This window comes from Schistocerca piceifrons, chromosome 8, assembly GCF_021461385.2.
Source record: "Schistocerca piceifrons isolate TAMUIC-IGC-003096 chromosome 8, iqSchPice1.1, whole genome shotgun sequence".
Classification (NCBI taxonomy): Eukaryota; Metazoa; Arthropoda; class Insecta; order Orthoptera; family Acrididae; genus Schistocerca; species Schistocerca piceifrons.
In genome coordinates this window covers 152,608,650-152,628,072 of record NC_060145.1, presented here as the reverse complement: position 1 = coordinate 152,628,072, position 19,423 = coordinate 152,608,650, and the positions used below count along the sequence as shown (strand labels likewise).

At 41.2% G+C, this 19,423-nt stretch overlaps 2 protein-coding genes across 2 annotated transcripts in view; both read left to right on the top strand.

The window, feature by feature from the left end:
* Nucleotides 1-2,708, top strand: part of LOC124712147 (UDP-glycosyltransferase UGT4-like) — a 46,225-nt gene extending 43,517 nt beyond the window's left edge. The window contains exons 3-4 of the mRNA XM_047242444.1: nucleotides 2,267-2,647; nucleotides 2,698-2,708. Of these exons, the coding sequence (XP_047098400.1) occupies nucleotides 2,267-2,647; nucleotides 2,698-2,708 (392 nt within the window). The remainder of the gene's footprint in view (nucleotides 1-2,266; nucleotides 2,648-2,697) is intronic.
* The window catches only part of LOC124711901 (UDP-glycosyltransferase UGT5-like), a 40,152-nt gene continuing 23,428 nt past the window's right edge, over nucleotides 2,700-19,423 (top strand). The window contains exons 1-2 of the mRNA XM_047242151.1: nucleotides 2,700-2,859; nucleotides 17,002-17,224. Coding sequence (XP_047098107.1) covers nucleotides 2,716-2,859; nucleotides 17,002-17,224 — 367 coding nt within the window. The 5' untranslated portion in view covers nucleotides 2,700-2,715. The remainder of the gene's footprint in view (nucleotides 2,860-17,001; nucleotides 17,225-19,423) is intronic.

Genomic DNA, 19,423 nt, shown 5'->3' with positions numbered 1-19,423 from the left:
GCGTAGTAGACCTGTTACATTTTCTAAGTGTTCTGCAAATAAAACACGGCCTAAGGTTTGCTTTCCACATAACATCTATGTGATTGTTGCAATTTAAGTATTCGTAATCCTTATCCCTACGTATTTAGGTGAATTTACAGCCTTTATATTTTTGTCTTTTGTCGTGAAACTGATATTTAGCCGATTCTTTTTAGTTATCTTGTGGCTGAATTCATACTTTTCATGATTTATAGTCTATTGCCAGTTTTTGCACCATACAGGTATGGTATCTAAATAATTCTGTAGTTCGTTTTTATGGTGGGATGACTTTAAGTGACGGTAAATGGCAGCATTATCTGCAAACAATCTAAGAGGACTGCTCAGATTGTGTCCTAAATTGTTTAGGTGGATCAGGGGCAGCAGAGGGCCTACAACACTTCCTTGGGGAACGCCAGATATTACCTCTGTTCTACTCGATGACTTTAGGTCAACAGTTACGAACTGTGACCTTTCTGGCAGGAAATCACGAATCCAGTCACACAAGTGAGACGACACTCCACAGGTACGCAACTTAATTAGATGTCGCTTGTGTGTAACGGTGTCAAAACCCTTCTGGAAATCTAAAAACATGGAATCACTTGACATCCCCTCTCGTAGCACTCATTACTTCGTAAGAATAAAGACCTGGTTAAGTTTCCCAAGAATTATATTGTCTGAATTCGTGTTGGCTACTTGTCAATATATCGTTTTCTTCGAGATGGTTCATAATGTTCAATCACACTATTTGTTCCAAACTCCTACTGCAGATCGATCTTAGTGAAACGGGTAATTCAGTAGGTTACTCCTATTTCCTTTCTTGGGTACTGGTGTCAGTTGAGCAACGTTCCAGTCTTTGGGCACACATATTTCTACGAGCGAGCAGCTGTATGTGATTGCTAAGTATGGCGCTATTTTATCAATATACTCCGAAAGGAACGTGACTGGTTTACAATGTAGACCGGAATCCTTGCCTTTCGTAAGTGTCTGAAGCTGCTTCGCTAGACCGAGGATATCTACATCTAAATTACATAGTTGCAGGTGATTTTGATTAGAATTATGGAATATTTACATCGAGTTCTTTCGTGAAGGAATTTCGGGAAACCGGATTTCGCAACTCTGCTTTAGTGGCACTGTCATCAATAACATGACCATTGTTATCGCGCAATGAAGGTATTGATTGCGTCTTGACACAGGTTTACTTTACATGAGACCAGAACGTCTGTGAATTATCTGTCAGATATCGAGACAGAATTTCATTGTGGAAACTATCAGAAGAATCTCCACTTGAAGTTCGCGCGAAATTTCGAACTTCCGTAAAACTTCTCCGGTCTTTGGGATTTTACGTTCTTTTAAATTTGGCGCCTGTTTAAGAATGCGTTCCACGTGTTGCCTTCTTAGTTGGATGCAGTACTGCGCTCGTCTCTGGACTGACTTAGGAATACATTTCGCAGAGCTTCACAATACTACACGATTCACTTCTCCAGTTTTTTTACCATATCAACGCGAGTGCTATCCAAGACACTATGGTGAAGTGATCTTGGCGGCCAGAGTACACTGCCTGCTCTAGCTACCCATCTTGGTATGTTTTGGCACATTAAATGTCGTCATACACCAGCAGCAAACATTCGTTGCTGAAGGGGTACATTCTCAAGCAAACCTGATAGGTCCTGGCCGGCCGCGGTGGCCGAGCGGTTCTAGGAGCTTCAGTCCGGAACCGGGTGACTGCTACGGTCACAGGTTCGAATCCTGCCTCGGGCATGGTTGTGTGTGATGTCCTTAGATTAGTTAGGTTTAAGTAGTTCTAAGTTCTAGGGGACTGATGACCTCAGATGCTAAGTCCCATAGTGCTCAGAACCATTTGACCAATTTTTGATAGGTCCTGTGGCAGTAACCAAAGGTAACCACGTCTAACAAGTTCTCTTGCATGAGTGTTGGGCCAATGAAACGAACACATAGTACCTTCAAACACACATTCAATTACACTGACGGGAAAAATCTCAACGCCAAGCAGAAGTTGTGCGACATAAACGAACGTCCTTAGGCGTTTTTCTGTATCTGAAATATCTATTCTAAATCAATATATTTGAAGGAGTTTAATTTATTCCAACAATTTCTCCAGTAAGTTTGTGAGACATGTGAGCTGCAGTTATAGAGAGTATGTTGCTGAGTGAAATAGCATTGCATGAAGGCATTTGTGCTTTGTGAAACTTGTACCCATTCACACGATAAATTTTTTTTTCTTTTTCAGATGGGAATCGAAATGCATTCCAGACACAAAGTGCCATGATAAACGGTTGGGTGATATATACCTTCTTGAGCTACATGGGTTCAGAGATGTGTGAGAAATACTTGCAGCATGAAGTCTTCCAAAATCTGATACACACAAAAGGAAGGAAATTCGACCTCCTTCTCATGGAATTCTTCATGAATGAATGCCTAATAGCCTACTCTCACAAATTCAATGTTCCTGTGGTTGCTCTATCTTCTTTTGGTGGATTTCCCATGACAACCGATGTAGTTGGCGACCCATATATGCCATCATATGTTCCTGACACTATGTTTGAGTATACAGACCAGATGACCTTCTGGCAACGACTAAAGAACGCTTTGTTAGTGACGTACGCAAGATGCATTTACCGTCATTGGTACCATCCGAAACTTGATAAAATCGTTCACAAGTATTTCAATGATCCAACGATGCCAAGTGTATCAACCTTGCTGACCAACACGTCTCTGGTGATCCTTCAGAGTCACGTCAGCTTCAGTTACCCTCGACCCCATGTGCCCAACGTGATTGAGACCGGAGGAATGCATATCCAACAACCACAGGCGCTACCAAAGGTAAGCTTATGCTTTTCCTAAGTATTAGAAGGATTAAACAGTTATCGGAATTTGTAGTACATTGTTTTAGAGTACACTAAAAACAGTAATTGCTTGTAACTGAACAATGGTCATAATCTGTTCAGGATTTTCAATACAGTATACTGTTTCAGAACATATGATCAATACTATTTACTAATATATGACAAAAACTCACGACGTCCATTATCAGAGAAAAACCTCGTTTCGATCTTCACTATTAAGAAAGTACCCATGGACAAAATACGAACGGTTATTGCAGGTGTTCACTTGATACTGTAGCCTCAGGTTAATTCAGTCTATCGACGTTTACTTACGACTGACTTAGTGCCCGCGGTTTGGCTCGCGTTTGCTGTGTGATTTGCACAGATATTTTTCGTTTTTCTTTAATCGCATTTTTATGTTGTTCACAAATTGCTGCGCAATATAAATTTTTGTTGCTAATTAAGGTCATAGAAGCATGGTCTTTTCCGAATGTACTTCTGAACAAAAAGCTGTTCTGATAACTGGAGTCCAAGGTGTTTTAAATCATGTCTTTGCGTTCGTCTAGGTATATTTCCATAGAAATTTTCACCCCCTAACATATATTTCTTTATGTTTAAGCGAGAAGTGATATACCAATTTTCACAGATTTAGCCTTAACATTTTTTTTTAATGCTACGAAATATTTTTTTACAAATTTTCGTCCTCGGTTTCACGTCTATAGGGGTTGCATTTTTATTTCTAGCAGAGAAGTCAAATACAAATTTTCGTTCCTGTAGCCTTTAAATGCTTTGATAATAAAATAAATTCATGAAGCTTTTCATCCTTCATTTCACTTCCTTAGGAGGTTGAATTTCCAAAAACACTGTAACTCGTATACTTTTTTCTAACCGAGAAGTCAAATACAGGGTGGCGCAGATGGATCGGGTGGTTTTAAAATACTTGTCAAACTGTCAATTGTAAAGGTATTGGATTGAAATAAAGTGCAAAACGTGTAGTTACAATGGAAGTTTATTAACAAAAAAATAGTAATGTTAGTTTTTAAAAATTACATCCATCAAATGCCCTGCTTCTCGAGCGACGCATTCTTGGAGTCGGTCCTTAACGTTCCGCATTGCCCGCTCAAGCACATCACCAGGAATTGATGTGATTTCGGTGTGAATTGCTGCCTTCAACTCCTGAATGGTCCGGGGTTTGTTCATGTAGACCCTTGCTTTTAAATAGCCCCATAAGAAAAAGTCACATACCGTGAGGTCCGGCGAGCGAGGGGGCCAATGGACATCTCCATTACGGGAAATCAAACGGCCAGGGAACAGAGCGCGTACAGCTTGCATTGATATCCTAGCGGTATGTGCAGTTGCCCCGTCTTGTTGGAACCACATATTGCCCATGTCGTAATTGTTCTCTTCAAGTTGTGGGAGAAGAAAATCTTCAATCATGTTCACATAACGCTGCGAATTAACAGTAACCGCCTGCTCCCTTTCATTTTCAAAAAAGTAAGGACCAATTATCCCTACCTTAGAAACCCCACACCAAACCGTCACTTTGTCACTATGGAGAGGCCGTTGGTGTAGATCTCTTGGGTTAGTGTCGGCCCAGTAACGGCAATTTTGCTTGTTTACGTATCCGTTAATGTGAAAGTGAGCCTCGTCAGACATCATGATAATCAGGTTTACATCTTCCAATAACTCCAACATCCTTTGAAGATGGTCTGTTGGGAGAATCTTCTGTACCAACAGGATTTTATAGGGGTGGAATTTCAGTTCTTCGTTAAGAATCCTTTGAAGGCTCCGACGTGACATTCCAAGAGCTTGAGCACGACGTCTCGTTGATCGACGTGGGCTCGCAGTGACATCGCGTCTCACACGCTCCACGTTCTCAGGCGGTGTTATTGTTGGCGGTCTAGGCGTCCATTTTGGAGCACATGAACCAGTAGTGCGGAAATTATGCACCCAACTCAATATCGTATCTCGCTTAGGAACACTACCGCGAGGTGGGATGTTGAAACGCCGGCGAAAGGCACGCGTCACAGCAACAATTGACTCGTTATTGCGTATGAACTCTTCCACTGCGAAAACACGATGCTCAACGGACCACGTAGCCATCGCGACTGACTGCCAGCCTGCAACTGAAACTTCCCGTCCCCCCCCCCCCCCCCCCCCACCACAGGACGAAGTCGCCGAACACCTGGCTCCCCCCCTCCAGACGTACAGTCCACTTCAAAACCACCCGATCCATCTGCGCCACCCTGTACCAATGTTCCTAGATAGTTTTGAAAATGCTGTAGTAGATTTGTAATAATGACTTATTCTCAAAAAACATTTCACCCACTATTTTACTCCAGTACTGGTTGAAATCCCAAAAATTCTGGAACACTTATAATTTTAGATCGACCGAGAAGCCAAATTCCAAAATTTCGTTGTTCTAGCTTCAAATTTGCCTAACAGTGACATATTTTCAAAAAGATTTTCGTCCCCTAATTCACCCCCCTTAGGAATGTAAGTTCGAACATTCCCTTCTTAAACGTTGCTTACAGTATAAGTATCCAAATGTCAAATTCTGTCGTTAATGGTTTGGCCTGGGGAATGACAAGTCTGTGACCGAGTCAGGCACTCGTGACACTGCCTTTTATATTAGAGACCACAACACACTGTCGCTCTCAGTCGCTACTAGTGACGCTGATTGTTCTTCTTGTTTTGTTTTGACCATCCTTGAACTGAATACAGGGCAAAGTAACAAAGACGGTCCAGAAGGAACAAGAATATACTCGTATTTAGGGGTGCCGTCCCTGTAAAACAGCGACAGGAGAGTGGAAGGGCTGGTTGATTAAGCGAGTTTTTTGTAACCATATTTATTAGAACAAAGAAACTAACGGGATCCTTCTTGGCTCATTGCCTAAATTTTGATCCAGTGGTCACAATTAAAAAAAAAAAACTAATGCTGTTGGGCACAGCTGCCACTTTAAGCAAACAACTCGCGCCGGGGTTGTCCACAACTGTCAAATTTTAACAACAGTTTTTTACAGGCTATGAGGAAGGGCCTAAATTTTAAAACTTACGCTAAAATTACATCAATGCAATTTGACCTCAAAAATGATCAATGAACGTACTGTTATACAAACTCAGATGTGCCGTCAGCACCTGCTTACAGAAAGTTCTCCTTAACGGGGGACGTTCATGAAAAACGTACACTGTTTAAAACATGTGCCAAATCCACAATTTTTAAGACATGGCAATGAAATTTTCTACCATGTTTTACATGAAATTAACACATGTGCTGTTAAGTTCTGTGGATTATATACATTTAATTTTTTATGGAATTTAAAAATTTTATTTTCAAAAAACAATATATGTACCTTTTTCTCAGAAACTATTCAAGAGATTTCTACAAAACTTTCTTCGAGTAATCTATTTGCATATGGTAAGCTTCTCTCGAGAGGAAATTTGGTTATATACAATATGAAAATTTTAATAATTTTTTAATTATAGTTCTGTAAGTATAATATAAAATTCATACAGAATTCCAAGAAGTCTGTTCCATATCTCAGCTTACACTCAAAATTTCAAAATTTACTGTTGAGGCAACATTTATTGTGTTTATAGGTATAAGTGTACAAAATTTCATAGTTGTAGCCGTCATAAATTCTGAGAGAAAGGTACATAAACTTTAAAAAGCATAATTTTTAGGAAATGCAATATAAAGTTCAACCTGATGTTTTTTCTTATGTTACCTCTTCATAAAGCTTCATGTTTGTACTCAGGATCCTCTTCCCGTTCAAGGCTTTTCTTCTGGTTTCTTGTTCTCTGCCTTCTTTCCTTTACCAGGTCTTCAACTGGCTTTGCAGCTTCTGAGAGGCACTGTAAATCTATTTTTCTCAAGGTGTCTTGAGCGCAATTTCCTATCATAAGTTGTAGTTCTGCTTACAGTCCGACAGTAAGACAAGGCAAAAACAGAACTGCTTCTTCATCGACAAAGTAGCTGGTTTGTTATTGTTCTATGGTACGGAAGAGAGTCACAGATGATCTATAAAACCAAAGAATGTACATCACAGCCTTCTAAATGTACACCGGGTAATTTTATTTGAAAGTAGTACACGGAGTCATTTTTCACCATGCTTATATTGTTGCTTCAAAAATTGGGCGTGGCAGGAATGTCGAGTCACTTACACAAGGGTCTTTTTTTTTTTTTTTTTTTTTTTTGCCACACTACGGGTGCGATTTCATTATTGAAACTTTGAGAACATATTGTTAAAGAGTTTTACTAATAAATAATAAATAAATTGAAAATTAACATTTTAGATCAGTTTCAGGACGACACCCATAAGGTTCCTCACTAGTAGCTAGCAGTGTCCTCCGCACTTCTTTTGACGTGGCCATGTAGAAGAATAATCTCCACCACAGTCGGCGAAACTTCCAGTGTATCACCCTCTGGAAGGCCGTTGCTCTCTCCGGCAGCAATATCGGACCGTCGTCCGTCCACTGTTTACTGCCACATCCAGATCCAGGAGACTCACTGTCCAACGTGCGTCCTGCTTACACTCACACTCGCGTCAAAGACGCCCTCTGTCGCTCAAACGACACGGCTGCCTCGAAATTCAAGCTGCCTAGCTTCCGGTGAAGTGGTGCAGCGTGCATGATGCCATAGTTCCCGATCAGTTATAATGATGTGCCCATTTCTCTGACATTTGGCAAATACTGTCCTGGAATACGGCTGCTCGACCTGTTCACGCGGTTCTGGAAGAGTTGTTGATTGTTGAGCGTCAGGAGTCACTCACTTCTCGCCCCATCATACGAGGGGCGTTTGAAAAGTCCGTGCAAAGTCCGAAAGATGACACCATCGGCGCATATCGAGGTCATGTTTAGTTAGTAGCATCTTTGGAAAGAACGCACACGAAATTTCAGCCATAATGGTCTATTTTATGTTTTTGGCATTCGTGTGAATCAAGGAAGTCGAGTGATTGGCAAAAAATGGACGAAAAAGAATTTCGTGTGGTGATTAGACATTACTTTATGAAAGGCAAAACGCCTCAGGAGACAAAAGAGAAGCTTGATAAACATTACGGTGACTCTGTACTTTCGATTAGAATAGTTTATAAGTGGTTTCAAAATTTTTAGAGTGGCCATATAGGCACAAGTGATGCTGAACGTTCTTGATTGCCTGTGGAAGCTACGACTCCAGAAATCATTGATAAAATCCATGATATGGTGATGGATGACAGAAGAGTTAAGGTGTGTGAGATTGGCAGTGCTGTGGGCATCTCGAATGAACGGGTACATAATATTTTGCATAAACATTTGGACATGAGAAAGCTATCCGCAAGATGAGTTCCGCGATTGCTCACGTTTGACCAAAAACGAAATCGTGTGAAGTGTTACATGGATGTTTTGCAGCTGTTGAGGAAGAATACACAGGACCTTAAGCGTCGTTTCGTCATTGTGGATGAAACATGGATACATTACTATATTCCTGAGACCAAACAGCAATCTAAACAATGGGTTACCAAGGGAGAATCTGCACCAAAAAAGGCGAAGACCATTCCTTGGACTGGAAAGGTTATGGCGACTGTTTTTTGGAATTTACAAGGGATAATCCTATTCTACTATCTGGAAAAGTCTAAAACTATTACAGGTGCATATTATTCATTGTTATTGGACCGTTTGAAAACAGAGCTGCAAGAAAAACACCAGCGTTTGGACCGAAAAAAAAGGTCCTTTTCCATCACGACAATCTACCAGCACACACCTCATCATTGTGGTCGCAAAATTAATGGAAATAGGATTTCAACTCGTTTCACATTACCCCTATTATCCAGACTTGGCTCCCTCGGACGACTCTTTGTTCCTCAATTTGAAAAATGGCTGGCGGGACAAAGATTTTATTCAAGCGAGGAAGTGATTGCAGCAAGTAATAGCTACTTTGCAGACTTGTGCAATTCCTATTATTCGGAAGGAATCAACAAATCATAACAACGTTGGACGAATTGCATAGTTCAAAAAGGAGACTATGTCGAAAAATAAAAAAGGTTTACCCCAAACAAGTAAATAGTTTTTATTTTTGCACGGACTTTTCAAACGCCCCTCTTATCTCACACGTGTTCGATTGGAGACAAGTCCGAAGATCGTGCTGGCCAGTGAAGTAGTTGCAAAGCACGTAGAGTTGCACAGGCAGTGTTTGTGCGAGCAGTATCATATTAAAATAACACATCACCTTCCTGCTGCAAGAACGGAAAAAGAAAGGGTCTAGTAACATTCTGCACGTGCCGAACGCTGGTTAGGGTCACCTCCGGAAACACCAAAGGTGAACGAGACTTGTGGCTTATTGCACCGCAAGCCCAATGGCCTGGGGTGGGTCCAGCGTGTGTTGGACGAATGAACTCTACGAGACAGCGCTCACCAGGTGTACGCTGTGCGCTCAAACGACCGTCACTTGCGTGCAGGCAGAATCTGCTTTCATCGCTGAAGATTGCAGCTCGCCATTCCATCTCCATAATGATCGAGCCGTTCACGTCGATGCTGTGGCGTGAGTAGAAGACGGGCGACAGGTGTGCGATCCCGTAGTCCCACTGGTAATAACCCGTTCGCAACAGTTCATGTTGTCTAGGTTCACAAGCCCTCTTATCCGCACTTTGGTAGCTGTACGATATGCCACTGATTTCCTTACAATACTACAATCCTTGCGAGCGTCTCTGCTATGTTGACGTCAAGAACTTCGTCTACAGGTGTGAGAATGTTCACGCGACCACTGATACCACCTTCGTTGCACCACTCTTGGCTGTGAGCATTGCTCATCGACAGACAGATACAGATGGCGTTCTGATTTCGCTACGTTATCTAATGGTGGAAGACGTTGACAACATTATTGGTACATCTATTATCACCCATGTGGTATACGTCGTCATTGGATGCGAATCGACGTCTTTCCAGGAGTACTAATATTTTCCCGTCAGCATATATAGTTGTATTTTTACATAGAACCACCGAAAAGCAGCCAAAAATGTTATGGTTCTGCAACAACACTGCCAGAGGATGCAACACTCTCAGCGACAGGATCACTTTATTGACAAGAGAGGCGAGATGCAGTTCATCATTGTATTAGTGTATTCAGACCAAATGAAACCCACATGCCACAGTTAAGAACGTCCAAACAGTTGCATCAGTACACAGTGTACCCTGTCCCCCCTCCCCTCCTCCTATGGCGCAACGCAGGCACGTATTCTCGCATGAAAACGATCATAAAGATCCCGAATGGCATCCTATAGTAGACTGTCTCAAGTATCTTGCGCTTTTTGTTGCAATTCGGCATTGTTCTTGCAACCCTTGGAGAAAGAGTAGGATCCCGATTCATCATGTCTATAGTTGGTAAGAGATCTGGTATTCTACCTCGCTAGGGCAGTTTTTGTACACCAGGGCTAGCAGGTTGCTTGGTAGCAGCTGTATGTGGACCTGCATCGTCCAGCTAAAAAAGTACATCCCCATCCTGCAGTAGTAATGGCACTAGCACTGGACTAACAGCCTGGGCAGTGGCACTGCTACTTTACTCGGCAGAAACACCAAATGTGACCGCGAATTGTAACTGATGGTCTCCTGCGCTATGAACCCTGGGATGGGACCTATGTGTCATGGACGAACGCACTTTGGAATAGGCAACTCACCAAGTCCTATGCCATGCTAGTGAATTTCCACTGTTCAACGCAGGGTATACAGTAGAACTAAGGCCTCTATGAGGGACAGGACCTATCTGATGTCGTGGTAGAAGAGAAGTTGGAATCAGTTTGGAGGACGTCGACGATCTATTATTACAAACACTTAACAGAGCTTTGGAATATCAAATAAGGCAAAAGGCATAAATAACATTCCTTCCGAATTTTTTAAATTGTTGGTGGAAGTGGCAACCAAACGACGATTGGTGTGCAGTATGTATGAAGCATGTCATCAGACTTTTGGAAAAATATCATCCACATAATCGAGAAGACAACATGGGCAGATAAGTGGGGAAAAAATCATACAACCAGCTCAGCAGCACTTGCGTCGAAGTTGTTTACAAGAATAACACACAGAAGAAAGAAAAAGAAAATTGTGGACCTCTTAGATTTTTTAAATTGTTGGTGGAAGTGGCAACCAAACGACGATTGGTGTGCAGTATGTATGAAGCATGTCATCAGACTTTTGGAAAAATATCATCCACATAATCGAGAAGACAACATGGGCAGATAAGTGGGGAAAAAATCATACAACCAGCTCAGCAGCACTTGCGTCGAAGTTGTTTACAAGAATAACACACAGAAGAAAGAAAAAGAAAATTGTGGACCTCTTAGACGATTACTTAGGCTTTAGGAAAGGTAAAAGCACCACAGAGGCTGTTCTAAGGTTTCCTTGATAAAAGAAAAAAGATTTAAGAAAACTGATAGAACTTTATAGGATTTGCCGAACTAGAAAAATCGTTGAATGTACAATAGTGCAGGATGGTTAAAACTCTAGGGAAACAGGTGTAAGACATAGGGACAGATGGGGAAACCAAGAGGGAACAGTGAGAATGGAAGGCCTAGAACGAAGTGGTTGGCAGTGTAAGGCAGTCTTTCGCCCCTATTGTTCAGTTCCTTGCAACGAGGAAGCTATCATGAAATAACAGAAAGCTTCGGAAACGGGATTAGAATTCAGGATGGAATGATATAAATGATAAAAACCAGTGATGACATTACTATGTTGAGTGATAATGAAGAAGTTAACGAAATCTGTTGAATAGAATAAACAGTCGAGTAAGAATCTGTTCTTCAGATTGAGAGTTAACCGAGGAGAGACGTACGTAGTGAAGAGTAGTAGAAATGAGATTAGTAAAAAAACTCAACATCAATATTTGTGACTACGAGGTGGATGAACTGAAAGAATTCTGCTAACATGGAACCAAAATAAAACGTGACAGAAGGAAGGAGGACTTAAAAGCAGTTCCTTTCTAAATGAAGTCTATTGATCTCAGATATCGGCCTCTATTTGTGGAAGCAAATTATGGACTGTCTGAAAACCGGAAAAGAAGAGAATGTAGTACTAAATAAAACTTGGTGAAAAATGATGTACTGATGATAAAGATGAGAATTTTTCCTCGGAATCGGTAAGGAGACGAACTCATGGAAAACGTTGACAAGAAGAAGGGGCAAGATGATAGAACATCTATTAAGACATCAGGGAATAACTTCCATAGCACTTGAGGGACTTAGGAACTCTGAGATGAAGAGGTTGACGCCAGCGAGAAATTCGTGATGGGCCACATCGAACAGAAGATTGGTGATCCAAAAAAACACTATGTGCCTATAGTTATAATTTAAATTATGTCTTTAGTGCTTATATCTAACCTATCTCAAAACACCATTTAGAAAAATCGAGTTGCCACTCAATGACATAGGGGTACAGTTGTAAATCAATAATACATTTCAGAAACTTTGCAGTGGTTATACATAGCAGGTGTTACACTTAAACTCTTCCACGATAACAGCTGCACAACGTGTAATCTGTTCTCCTCAAGATATATGCTAGCAATAGTTTTATGAAGTACTTTGAAGTGCTCTTCGTAGGCTCTTTCCAATGCCACGAGGAAAAGTACATTGTTCCTCTTTAAAAATAGTCTGTTTCATAGTTTTTGAGCTATAAATTAAAACTAAACCAGCGTACGTTAACAAATTCGCTACGTTGTTTGCTATACCTTAGTGAAACCCGCACTCCAATGTGCGAGTATTTAATTGTTCTGGGCATATTTTGGGTAGAGTGTCTTTGCTGCCTCACCCTGCACTCTGTATGTGTCATTTATGATCCTGTCTTCGTCCGAGTAGTTTGACAGGATTACGACCTGAGAATTTCGACAAAACTGTCTTCGTCTCTTTGGTAAATTCTCAAGCTTTTGTTTACGCTTATGATTACTTCTTGAACTCATGGACAGGAAATTGACTCCAAGTTTCATCAAACCTCACGAATGTGAATGTAACGTCCTGCTATTATTCCTAAGCAATGTACATTGAAATATTTTCTGCGTACAGTTTTAGTCAACGTTCGGCAAATGGTGGCACTTAGCACGCAGAGTGCTTTGTAATATCTAGTTCCTCGTTCAGTTAATACGTCTTTAATGTTAGAAATATCATGCACATTCGATTTTAGGTCTCACTTCTCTACAAAATTGGTTCCATACGTGTCGATTTCAAGTAACAGGACTGAGATAAATTTAAATTCTCTAACAGTACCAGAAAATTGGAACGAATTAAGCTATAAATCAATATTTTTAAATACCAACGCTGAGTCAGTATTGAATTTACCCAGTTTGGTTTCCTAACGATACAAATGAAAATACCGAGTAATGAGAAGTAACTTATCCATGTATTCTATACCATATTAATCATTCACGCTGATTCAAACAGAAACGGCATGTCCCTTTTATTTCAAATGTTGTAAACTTCATCCAACCTCTTGTAGAATATTTCAAGGGCATTACCAGTCAAAAGATTAGAGTAATCGCATTTTATTTACAGTTTGTTCACTATGTCATGGTCGATTTCTTACGGGACGGGGGGAGAGTGGAGGTAACAAGCTCCTCCCACCAAAGCCCAACACACTGACAGTTTCGAGGGAAAGGCGAAGATGTGAAGAGGGGAGTGGGGGGCAGAGGGTGCTGCACTTTCCTCACGAAATGCTGACACTACACTTGTGCTTACTAGTTAGTCACAGCACGGCATTATAATAACTTCGTAATGCCTGTAGAATACATAGATCGCACAAAACACACAAAACGACTGTTTTGGCAGCAACCAGACACAAAATACTTGTGCTCCAAAGTCCGACCTGTACCGATTTCAGCCGATTCAGTGCTAGAATGATTTCATTATAAGTAAATAGTGGTGGGAGGGTAAAACGTATATGCGAATAAACATAGGAAGGTTACAACCTGTGATTATAGCCAATAATGTGAGAACTATCTGTATTGAATAACTCGTTAATGTCATTCTAGATTGATCTTGATAACAGTGGAAATTTAGTAGACACGTCGAGTATGACAATTACGTTTTATTATTATTCACCTGTGATTCTTAAATGTAGGTCTCATTACTGATCAGCGGATTTATGTTCCTGTTGGAGCACAAAAAAGACGAACATGTTCTTCTTTTAAAACTTTGACAGAAAAGTGGGGATCCAGCTGCCTCAGTCCTTATTCCATCTCCTTCACCAAAAAATTTGGTGTGGGAACATATTCGTATTCTTATAACATGAAACAGTCTAAATCCTTTTACCCTGCCTGTCTTTGTAGTTAAGCCTTCATACTTAGTGTCATCCGTTCACTGTTACTGTCTATGTCTCTCTCCCAAAGTTTCATTCTTCTCCCAACGATTTACGTTATATCCCACTGCCACTGTCTCCTCTCTCACTACTGCTTTCATCCATCTCTCATTCTCTTTCATTGCCACTTTCTGTCTCCCAACGTAACTGTCTCCTTTCTCTTTCACTCCCACTCGTCCCGCCAGAGCCCTCAGTGATTCACAACCCCACAACGGGCCACAGCAGTCCACCCACCCCACTGCCGCCCCAAACCGAACCCAGTGTTATTGTGTGGTTCAGCCCCCAGTAGAACCCCCACCCCCCCACCCCCCCACACACACACTGAAGAACGTCTCATACCAGACGAGTGTAACTCCAAATGTTTGCGTGGTAGAATAATTATGGTGTACGCGTACGTGGAAACGGTGTTTGCGCCGCAATCGCCGACACAGTGTAACTGAGGCGGAATAAGGGGAACCAGCCCGCATTCGCGGAGTTAGATGACTCCTCTCTCTTCCAACATCACTGTCTCTCTCCTAGGCTCTTACTACACGAAAAAGTGGGAATATGTTAACCTGCTAAAATTTTTGTTAAGAAAGGCGTAATGAGGGCTAAGGCAATTAGTTCCCTACTTTTCTGTCAGAGTCTTTGAAAGAGGAACATAAACGCCCATTTTCTGCTCCAACAAGAGCATTTTTCCGCTGGTTCCCTCCTTTTCTCTACTTTAGGTGAGTGGACTTCAGATAGATCATTTATATACTTCGACTCATTTAACACATGTAAACAACAAATAAGCACGCATAATTGAGGATCAGCGCTAAATCGTCTGCTTTACACTTTTTTTCTGGATGCTCATACATCACAAGTCATTCAAAACTCCCGGCTTTATTGAATTTGCAGTCTTTCCAATTTTAAATAACTTGTAATAGTCATTTTAAGGTCCTTCCAGGCATGTTAATACCTTTTTTTGTCCATTTCTTACTGCAGTACCACTTCGAGCATATTTGTATTACAGAGACATCACGTAGAGTTTTATTGGTGGAAAAATGCTGACTAAAAACACAGTTTGTTGACCTCAGATCGCCTGCGATGACCCTAGAACCACTATAATGTGTTCACTACATCAGATGGAACTACATTTAGACATCCTTAAATTAGTGCATATTTTAAATGGACATGTACGGTAACTTCGAACCTCCGGATTTCGGTAACGAATAATGATACCTATAAAATTTTCGAAGTTTCCCGAGAATATCATGTTAAGAACATACGGTAGAAGTTCCCACAATCTGCCATGAATAGAAATTATAGAAGTTACCATCACCATGGTTGGTACTTGCGCACCCAGGTATTACGATGTTTCGGAGTTTTGTGAGGAGCAAACGGTGCTTGCATAAGCCGCCTAAGGTTCAGCCTGGACCACACCTAATGCTAAAGAACCAATCGTTTTGTTGAACTTGCATGGGTTGAAGAAAGTGTGTAATATTTAAATTTTGACCCAGTACTATAGGATAGATAAAGCTTGCCTTTTTTCCGATAGGTATACAAATGTTCGTTACGCCAAGAGCTATCCAAAACACTTGATCTCATATCTCTACGATGAATAGAATCCGACATATAACCCTCTAAAAAATCGCATTTTCGCGCGCGGTGTTTTTGGAACCCACTGGTAGAATGTCGGTCATCCACGAACCGATGAATATTCTCTTTTTCAATGCATTTGCCTTCCTGTGCTCATAGTTTCCATTAATCTCATATTTCACACTGATTTCCGTATCAGGTACCACAAATTCTGTAACCATCAAAAATTTACTGTCTCACCCCATGCACGCGAGAACGAATAATAATAATAAATTATATACTGTCAAGAGTACAGTTCCCAGCAACTGTCTCCTAGGTTACCAAAGATCTTAGCTGCAGTAGATATTTCAAGTTCCATACATTTTATAAGTTCGTTATAAAAACCATATCGTACTGGCTGAGTTAAACAACATTAATCTAACCATAGTCTCTCATGCGCCTCGCATGTGGACACAAGAACGTCAGAACAGTGCTTTTCATATGTCTGCTTCATTCATTCCCGCGCCGTAGAAGACACCATTGCCCGACTCTTTACTTACAATTGTGAATATTTTTGTTTCTTATTCGACCATATCCTTTCGATTCCAGAATGTTTTATGTAAACCATTTTATCTAATTGAAATCTTTCCTTTTCAACTTAAATCTACGTTTTTACATGTCTGTATAGTTGCTGATTATAATTAAATTGCAAGTATTCATAGAAGTCCAGTATGAACTATGATTATCGTACGGAAGCGGAACTTGGTAGATATTATAACGCGTTAACGCGGAACCGATTTACGTTAAAAAATATAATTCGACTTTTGGCCTCCAGTTGCAAAGTGGCGCTTTGAATGCACGAAAGACGTATAGGAACCCAGAATGATACGCCAAGGTACCGAGTTCGAGTCTCGGTTCAGCACGTAGCTTTAATCTGCCAGGAAGATTCACGTATAGAAATTTTTCCGTAATTTGTAACGTATTAGGAACGGGACGTGGTCAGGAAAAGTCAACCAAGTGAGAAAGGCATAACGTTAGTTTTATTATTAGCTACCACCTACACAGCTTGTTCAAAACGAGCACCGGAGACGTCGACGAGGTACTGTACTGTGCCAAGTTGCAAATCGCAACTAGTGACCAAAATTGGAACTAGGTTTTTTTCTTATTAACGCATTGGCATATATACGAAGTTTCGCTGCCATACTGTAATTACAGTCCAAACTGGACCTCTGCGAGTATCTGCACTTTAATTACCACGGTGTTGATTTAACTGCTTCGTTGTGTTTTGAAGGATCTGAAGAAACTAATGGACGCCGCAGAGGACGGCATCATATTTTTCAGTATGGGTTCTGCTGTAAAGAGCTCAGATTTTCCCGAGGAGAAGCTCCAGGCCTTTATAGGCGCGTTCTCCAGGCTGAAACAACTCGTCCTCTGGAAGTGGGAGAATGACACGATGCCTGGTAAACCACCGAATGTACATCTGAGCAAATGGTTTCCGCAGTCTGATTTGTTAGGTAAGAGTGCCTGTAGCTTTCTTTAAAACAAATTCATTAGTGTCCATGTTTCCACGTAGCTGTCACTGGTCATAAGTAAGTCTGTTGTGTTTTTGATGAGTCTTGGGTTAAATTTAGAATAACCCATTGTAAATAGATAAATCATTTCTGTAACTCGTATTTTATATTTTGTCATGTCCAACATAATGAATAGTCCATCTATAGAACAATAAGTATGCGATGAGTATACCTTGTTCCCTCTCGTAACCAGTTATACACTTCTTCCTCGTCTGTTCTATCTACCCGCTCACCATTTTCTACTCTATCTGTCCGCTAAATTTTTAACGTATTTCTATCAGCTTTGGGCTACACTATGCATTCACGAAGAATTTAGCGCAGGAAGTACCGCTGAAACCGTTCTTTAAGGATCTCGCAATTCTACTGCCCCTGTCATTCACTTTCTCGCTGGGTTTGGGGTTAAAAAAGTTCACTCAGGCAAAACATCTTCATCATTGTCTACCCCGATAGCTGAGTGGTCAGCGTGACGGATTGCCGTCCTACGGGCCCGGGTTTGATTCCCGGCTAGGTCGGGGATTTTCTCAGCTCAGGGACTTGGTGTTGTGTTGTCTTCATCATCATTTCATCCCCATCCGGCGCGCCGGTTGTCCAATGTGGCGTCGAATGTAATAAGACCTGCAGCAAGGCGGCCGGCCCTGCCCCGAAGGGGCCTCCTGACCAATGACGCCAAACGTTCATTTCCATTTCCATCTTCAGCATTTACGTCACCAATGACAACAGTAAAAATTACTTGCGCTAAGCACCGTACAGGAGAACAGACCAACTCACCATGGTTGCATGTTCCATTTTTAATAGGCTTCTAGAAGATCTGAGAAGGCCGGCCGCTTGTGGCCGAGCGGTTCTAGGCACTTCAGTCTGGAACCGCGCGACCACTACGGTCGCAGGTTCGAATCCTGCCTCGGGCATGGATGTGTGTGATGTCCTTAGGTTAGTTAGGTTTAAGTAGTTATAAGTTCTAGGGGACTGATGACCTGAGATGTTAAGTCCCATAGTGCTCAGAGCCATTTGAACCAGCCAAGACCTCAGAAGAACAGCAGAGGGCCAAGCCCCAGATCAAGTTTGGTAGCCCTCTTCAAGGTGCAAGTTTTATTCTGAACGGCAGTTATTGGTATTTTGTCATAATATATAGTTTATTTTCATATACTGTCGCAAGAAAGGGTATTTTTTATTTATTTTACACGTTTAGTTGTGAAGGAACAAATTCAGGAGCAAATCTCCAAGGACATGGAGTGTGTCAGAACATGATATTACAACGTAAAAGTAATAACAGATAAAATAAAATGCTTATGAAACCAAAAAAGACAAGCCATAAGTTTATGTTAACGCAATCAACAATATAACACAGGAGTCACATTAATTTTTCAAGAAACTACTCGACAGAATAGAAGGAGTGACCCATGAGAAAACTCTTCAGTTTCGATCTGAAAGCGCGTGGATTACTGATAAGATTTTTGAGTTCTTGTGGTAGCTTAATGAAAATCAATGCAGCAGTATACTGCACACCTTTGTGCACTAGAGTCAAGGAAGTGTGATCCAAATGCACATTGGATTTCTGCCTAGTATTAGCTGAGTAAAAACTGCTGATTCTTGGGAATAAGCTGATACTGTCAACAAGAAACAACAGTTTAGAATATATATACATATATTGAGAGGCCAATCTCAGAATAATGGACTAGGGTCGACAAGAGGCTCGCAAACTTATACTACTTATTGCCCAAACCGCCCATTTCTGACCCAAGAAAATCCTATGAGACTGGGAAGAGTCAGGAATCTTGTAAAACATCAAATCTCCGACATCGCTGCTGCCGGTAGAAGATGGTTCAAGAACTGAACCAAAGGCGATTGAAGAGAATCCTTCAGCGTGACAGAAGTTGTCAATTCCCTCCAGCACTACTTCAGACATTAGACGAGTCAGTGCCAAGTTGTGTTGGATAATCGCGGGGGCCGTACACGATATTAGGCAGGTGTATCAGTTCTTTGGTTCTTCGGTGTATAATGGGGCAGTTCTTTGTATTTATGGTCCAAGTTTCATCAAGCTAGGTTACATGTGAAAGTTATCTTCGGCCTTTAGTTTTTGCGCATTAGTTTATATTGGCACTTGGGGAAGCTCACCTGGGGCATTACATTCTGGCAGTATGCTTT